The sequence below is a fragment of the Crocodylus porosus genome, unplaced genomic scaffold (genome assembly GCF_001723895.1).
Source record: "Crocodylus porosus isolate Cpor-Errol unplaced genomic scaffold, CroPor_comp1, whole genome shotgun sequence".
NCBI lineage: Eukaryota > Metazoa > Chordata > Crocodylia > Crocodylidae > Crocodylus > Crocodylus porosus.
The window spans coordinates 23,933,411-23,940,629 of record NW_017728911.1 but is presented as its reverse complement, the minus strand read 5'-3'; the positions used below and the strand labels follow the sequence as shown (position 1 = coordinate 23,940,629).

The 7,219-nt window shown below is 41.6% G+C and overlaps 1 protein-coding gene across 2 annotated transcripts in view; it reads right to left on the bottom strand.

Annotated features, from left to right (window-relative positions):
• TRPM7 (transient receptor potential cation channel subfamily M member 7) overlaps nt 1-7,219 on the bottom strand; it is a 109,628-nt gene that overhangs the window by 21,317 nt on the left and 81,092 nt on the right. For both annotated transcript variants that reach the window (XM_019533661.1, XM_019533660.1), the window contains exons 26-28: nt 5,396-6,108; nt 3,315-3,382; nt 2,155-2,214 (exon numbers count right to left, since the gene is read on the bottom strand). In XM_019533661.1, the coding sequence (XP_019389206.1) occupies nt 2,155-2,214; nt 3,315-3,382; nt 5,396-6,108 (841 nt within the window). The remainder of the gene's footprint in view (nt 1-2,154; nt 2,215-3,314; nt 3,383-5,395; nt 6,109-7,219) is intronic.

Below are 7,219 nucleotides of genomic sequence, written 5' to 3'. Positions count from 1 at the left end.
AGGTTCTCGTCTGCCCATTTGCTGAGCTTGATGGCAGCAAAGGCAGAAGGCTGAAGTGGAATAGAAAACTCCAGGCATTTAGGTTTTCCTCAACATCAGATTAAGGTTTCTTTCCCACGAAGTACTGTGTGGCTGTCGATGCACAACAGCATCCCCATATAAAATGAAGATATGCTTAGGCATACTAATTCTCACGGTGGTGGGTAAGTGGCAATGGGGGCAGGTACTAGTGAGTATTAGATGTCTCTAATCGTAGACCTACATGAAGGCAAAGAGAGTATGATGGTTTCGTATTTGGAAATGAGGCAGGCACACAATTTGACAGCTGCAAATCATGACTGTGCAGGACTATTTAGGGTCTGTTCACCCCATATGTGGAGGAAGCTAATAAGGATTCCCTAAATGTAGTCTGTCTCATTTCACCTGACAGAATGATTCCACTGAATGTGGTTTTCCAATCTGCAGTCCGAATCAAATAACCTGAAATAATCTGCACCCTGATGGACAACTTAACATTGACCCAGTCGACCAGGATGAAAGACAGCACTCATGGCTAGAGAACTTGCATGACTCAATACTGACACTGCAGCACTTAGGTTCAATATTGAGCACTTGAAAGGCCCTGCTAAATGTGATCATCTCTAGTAGTGCTCCCATGAGGACTCCTGACACCACGGATCACTGGGAGAGCCTCAAGAAAGGCACTGAAGAGATGTACAAAGAATCTCTAGGCTTCTCCACAAAGACGCATCAGCACTGGTTTGATGCAAATGATAGGGAAATGCAAGCTCTTGCCGACAGAAAAGGGAGAGCCTTCAAAGTTTGGTAGAATGACATCAACACCATCCAGAAAGTGCAGGTATCAACTGTGTAACTAAAAGAGAAGGAGTGACCAGCACAGCAACACAGGGTGCTGCTTTTGTGGGTGGGTGAAAAACTAGCTGCTATTGCAGGGGTGGCTGAACACGCTGCCACATTCCACACCGTGGCACCTTGGTGATGCCCTGTGCATCACTTGCTGCATTAGATGCAGAGCTGCCTTATTACACATCTAGGCAGTATGTCTTAGAAGTGGATTTGAAGTACACACCCTCATCCTTTTCATACTGGAAACATTTAAAGATGGCCAAGAGATTGTTCGGTACTGTATATTTCTGGAGAACACATCATTAGAGACTTGCTGCTAGAGTGGTTCTATTTGACATACGGTACTGAGCTGATTTAGGATGCTGTAACAGAGAAGAGGCACCATTAGTCCACTGAAATAACACAGGTATATCTGCCTTTAAGCATTTATGCAGACTGTTGCATGGGATCTATCTTGGGGTCAAATGTGGTATAGAGACATGAGAAATAGTCATCGTCTTTGTGTGTGACCAAGCTCGGTGGCTAGCCCCAACCATGAAGTGGTCCCACATGCCTGATCTGGTCACAGGGCAACCCCTACCTTCCAGCACAAGAGACTGTATCATCTGGCTCACGGGGCTCCCAACAGATCCAGAAATTTGACAGCAGGGAAACAGTGACAGCTTTAACTGCTGCAACTCTGAAAGCCACAACAATTAATGCTGCCACCGCTTCCCTACCACCAAATTTCCAGATCCATGGAGACCCCACAGCCTAGACAACATGGTGACAGAGGCCAGATCTGGCCCATCTGAATGCTACTGCATTAGCAATGTACTAATTCTGCATAATTCTTTTTTTTCCCCAGTGTCAACTTCTGAAGAATTTATCTGATTAATGGCACAACTGTCAAAATTTTCTCTTGGTCTTGGACATTTTGTCCATGGTAAACAGACACTTCCTTTTTGTTAAATAGATATCAAAATTTCATTCTTCCAGGATTTTTCTTTAAAGAAAAAAAGAAGGATCATGGCTATAATCAACATTAAAATGAAAAATTCAACTTTAATTATGACATGACTGCTGCTAGCTATAAATGGAATCCTCTATGAACCTGAAAAGAAATTACAGGTTAATCAGAGTCTAAACACATCTGCTTTTTAGTGTGACATTCACTTTGTCTCCAAACTTTCCTTCTTCATCCATGGTGTCCTGGGCTTCTGCACTTCATGTGGAAAACCTAAAATCATGAAGGCAAGTACTTATTACTGATTACAGTGACTCTGAACTCAAAGGCTTCCTATTTACCTGGTGTCTGGTCATCTCTATACCCTCCAGAACAGCTTTCTTAAAGTCTTCTTGTTGCTCCTGTACAAGGAAAAATGAAAAAAATATATTACACAAGTTAAAGCTGAAGATCACGCATTGTATAAAAAGTAACTCACCAGAATATTAATTTTCCAGGAAGCCAGTTGAGCAGTGATCTTCCTTAAAAGATCACTGCACAACATTTCCTCAATAGCTGCTTTAAATCTCAAGTCAGATTCCCTAACTGATAAGATAACATGTGCAACTGGTCCTACACATATCACGCTTATTAATTTCAATGACTACCTCCTTTGTTTTAAGTGGAAATTCAGTGCATGGCTTAACTATCTGAAGGTCATTATCCCAATATATAAACAAATGTCTACCATGTATGGCCCACAAGCTGGAGATGGCCCACAGAGCCACCAGACTTTGCCTGTGCCCATGCCAGAGCTGGAGCTAAGTAGCGAGGAGCTGTGCTGGGGCCAGGGAGCTGGAAGCTGTACCTGCACTTCTGCTGCTTCTCTCCCCACCCCCTCCTATTTTCCCCTCCCCAAAGCTGTGCTGTGAGAGCAGCTTCCAGCCAGAGCAAAGCTGCATTGGGGACAAGGGTGGGGGTAAGGGGAAAGTATGAGTAGGGGCCTGGACAAGTAGCAGCTGCAGAATGGAAGCAACTTCTAGCTTCCTGGCCCCAGCACAGCTCCCCACAGGCTGGAAGCTGCATTCACCCCACAGACAGGGAGTGGGAGGCTGGGAGCTGCATAACACCAGTGGGGGTCCAGGGAAAGGCCAGCACCACCAATGCACCACTAAAGCCATCTGGCCCATGCTGGACTGGAGCCAAGTGGTTCCAGGTTTTAGCTTGAAAAAGCTTGCCAACCCCTGCAGTATAACAATGGTAATTGCTCCATAAATAAGGTTCCATCCAGATTTCCATTTCTCCATTATTTCCATTACAAAAATCTGTGCATATACTTTCATTCTCTTACTGAATGCAACTGTATGTAACTTCTCTGTATACTAGTCTGTCAAAATGTTTGTTCTTATATTTTCAAAATGTAAACTATGAATTAAAATATGTAAAAAGTGCCGAGATGAGGAAAATAGTACCCACATTAAACTACAACAGTGTACTTTCACAGGACAGTTTTCAGTCTTACCTCAATATTATTTTTTTCTTTGTTTGCTATTTCTTTAAACCGCTGTAACTCCATACTGTCTCTGTGACCTTTGAATGAATTGAAACAAAAAACCAGAATATGCAGAGTTAACTTTTAAGTTCTGATCATGCCAAAGATTCTGTTATGTTGGGGACACAAAAAAACAATGCTCTCCATGTTTGATTGTATTGGAAAACCTTGTATGAAAAACTATAAAGTAAGTAGATTTAATTAAAAAGGTTAGAAATTAGGAATAGATGCTTTCCCCACATTAAAGAATAAAACTGTTACAATTTAAAACGTTAGTTTCAAGAGAAGAAGGGTCCTATGTTGGAGGAACTGGATATTCTGAATCTGCATATTTTACACGAATATGCTAACTACAGGAAAAACAATTTCCTTTTGTAGCTTTTAAAAACTATACAACTTCATCCTCAAGACTATATTCAACTCCACCAACATGCATGGTGTTACACTGAAAATAAACCTACTTCATTAACAGAGAGCTGCTCTGGCTCAGATATTCTATAAGTACCATGCAATAAAGATGAACTCTATTCTAAATGTTGGATGACAGAGGATCATATAATGAATGCGTGGCTCCAACAAAAAAAGTATAGTTTGTATTAAAAATTATTAGTAGTCCAACTTACTTGAAAGTCAAACTGAGTTGCATGGTCAGATTTTAAATGCTTTATGCTTTTCTAGCCTTACTTTTTAAAGCAAAAAGCACAGTGTTCTTTACAAGTATGATGAGCCTAGTCTGTGGTTACAAATATTCATGTGAGGGTAGAGGAAATGTATCTAAAAATACTTATGATGTAAATGTATCATTTTAAGCACCCCACATTTCATAGTAACAGAATAAAGCTCTTCTCTAAATTTAAAACTTTTTTTTAAACAAGTCAATATCCATATGAAGAAATGCATGGTTTGTCCAGGGAGATACTATTGCTCTGCAAGAGAACAGGCAGCCTCAAAAAGTTTCAGACTGTGATTCTCCAGTTGAAACTGGCTCTGAATTAATCTGTTCTTTAATTTGCAGAATATAGTTAGTAAACCCATACCTACTTTTGGAATGAATCTGCCACTGTTTTATCCATCAAGCGTCTACTCTAGCCAGAAACCTTTTTAAGTAAAGTAAACAAAAATAAAGAACATAAAATGGGATTTAAAAAAGAACTGTGTTTGAAAACCTCCCATGGGGTACATTACTCTGAACAGTGGAAGATCCTAGTAAAAGTGTTTAGAATTGTAGTGTAGTAGGATCCCTTAGTTTGTCACAGATACCACCAAAGATATTTTTTCATGATTCCTGAAGTCTTCTGTAATTTCATCAAGAAATAGGCAATATTTTTCCATGAGCTTTATAATAAAAAAACTTCAAAATAAGTACCACTGAAGTATATCTGAATTGCCCATACAAAGCTGTAGAACTAATATTATCATGAAAATTATATTCATCAACAGCTGTGTAATGGTCAGAAAAATATTGCCTATATGATGAAATTATAAAGAAAAGATCATTTCACAGTAAAACAAAATCCAGACAATTTGAGGAGGTTAGGAAAGTTAAAAGCAAAACAAGCAAAGCATAATGGTACAATAAAGTCACCTGCAACCAGAAAACACCCAAATACCATACAATTCTTGATAAATCAAACCTTTGGTCCACAGTTTTTGAAGTAGTCCTGTACTGATGTGAGAACTTAAATCTTGGTTTTGTAGTTCCATTGCTTGAATGTGCTGGCATTTGGGGAGTTCATCTTTAACATTCAATTTTCCATGGGGGCTACCACTTGTGCTGACCGCTGATGATGCCTGGTTGTCAGATGACAGAAGTAACTTCTTTTGAATACTGTTCTCCGATAAACTGACAAGGGACTGGTGATCACGTTTGTTAGCTCTTCCATTGTAGTTATCACTGATGTCATTTTGATCATGAACAAAACCACAATTAATGTATCCTCCACTTTCAGCACAAGGTTGAGTGAAAGCAAGGGAAGCAGAGCCAGAAGCAAGAGAATAAGAGCAGCTAATAATGACTTCAGGACATTTACAATCTACTTTGTTATACTTACCTACAAACGCACCAAATTCTACATTATTATCTCCTTCTGTAGCCTTAGAGCAAATAGCTTCTTCTTGCTTTGCTGTAGATTCCAGCTGACTTTTGCAATTGGGCTGAGACGGAGTGCTAACAAAAAATTTAGTTGTTGAAGTCAGATGTGGCATGCTGTTTGATGAGTTACCTAGTTTTTTATTTTTATTAGTGCATTTTGAGATCTCTGCGCCCTGTACTCTTTGTCGAAGTTCTGGAGGAATAACAGCACTTGGAAATAAGGCACTGCCTGAGGAACCTGCCTCTTGTAAAAATAGTTCTTCCCTCTTGGGAACAGGATCTAAATCCTGACCCATCGTATATTGGGTGTTTCTTTCATTGCGTATAGAAATGTTACAGAGTAAAGCATTATTACTCTCAAGGCCACCTTGTGGAAAAGAAGAACCAAAAATATTTCCTATGCTATGTTTTTTCCACACAGAAGACCTTAAAGGGCCATCATCAATAAGGTTTTGTGCCAAATGCTTTGAAATGCTCAGCTCCCGTGTAATTTCATTATGGACCTTGCTAGCTTCTGAAGCCTTTTGCGCAGTTAGTGTTTTTAGAGTGTCCACAGTCAGAGCAGAGAGGTCTTGTAAATGGCCAATCTGGGAATCTAAAGACTGCAATGATCGTTTGATGTAATTGACTCGATCACCAACTTCTTTTATCTGAATGCACATATGCTCAACCCTAAGAAAATAAAAGTGAAAGATATTGAAGATTAGTTCACGAATGGAAGAAACACTTAAGCTATATTTATTTTACAAATTTTGGTGTAGCCTAGTAGACTTTAGTGGGTATGTATAAAGGCATTAAGGAATAAATGTCAGTCAAGGGCCTACAACAGGAGTGTTTAATTCATCTGTCCCCATGAGCCTGATAAGTGGTATAGGACTGATCCGCAGGCCCAATAAACTGTGCAGTGCCAGCCCCACCAACCCAGTTCCTACCCCCAACCCCTGCAAGCACGCCAGATCTGGAGCATGCAGAACCCGACCTAGACTGGCCAGAGTGGGTGCTCTGGGCACTGAATCTGACAGGTGGGGAGAGGGAGGGGGAAGGTCCCCAGACAGGTCCCACACAAATGCTGCATACAATGTGGGTCCCAAAGCAGGTGCTACATTTCCCAGACTCGCTGAGGCACACACTAGGGGTGTGCGAAATGGGTCTTACTTGATTTGGATTTGGGCCAAATCGGGGACAGTGATTCATTTTGTCGATTCAGATCACTGTCCCCAATTTGATTCAGAGGATCAGTGATTCGGCCATAAACACAGCTTTAAATGTTTTTTCAACATATCTTGAGGTACTAGGCACGACTCATGAATGCTGCAATGCTGGGGTGGATGAATGTCCAACAGGAGCATCCCCCCGGCCCCCGCCCTCCGCATGCTCAGTGGTGAATCCGAAGTAGACCGGAAGTACTTCTGTCCACCTCTGGACCCCATGCCCCCTGGCTCAGCAATCGGCCACTGGAGGACCCCGGGTGCCCCCCCAGACCCAGGAGGCACCAATTGTCAAGTGGGGGAAGCATGGGGCCCCCCCGCACACTCCCCGGCAGACCTGGAAGTGGACTAGAAGTGCTTCTGGTCCACTTCTGGGTCTGCTGCTGAGCACACTGGGGAGCCCCCCTGTGCTCCTGTGGGACGCTCCATCCACCCCACTGTTGAAGTATTCACAAGCTGCCTGGCACCCTGAGTTAAGCTATGTCTATGTCTGAATCGCCGAATCTTTTGGAATTGATTTGGAGGGTTCTGATTCTGTTAAAAGGGAGAGATTAAAGACTCTCCTGATTCGATTT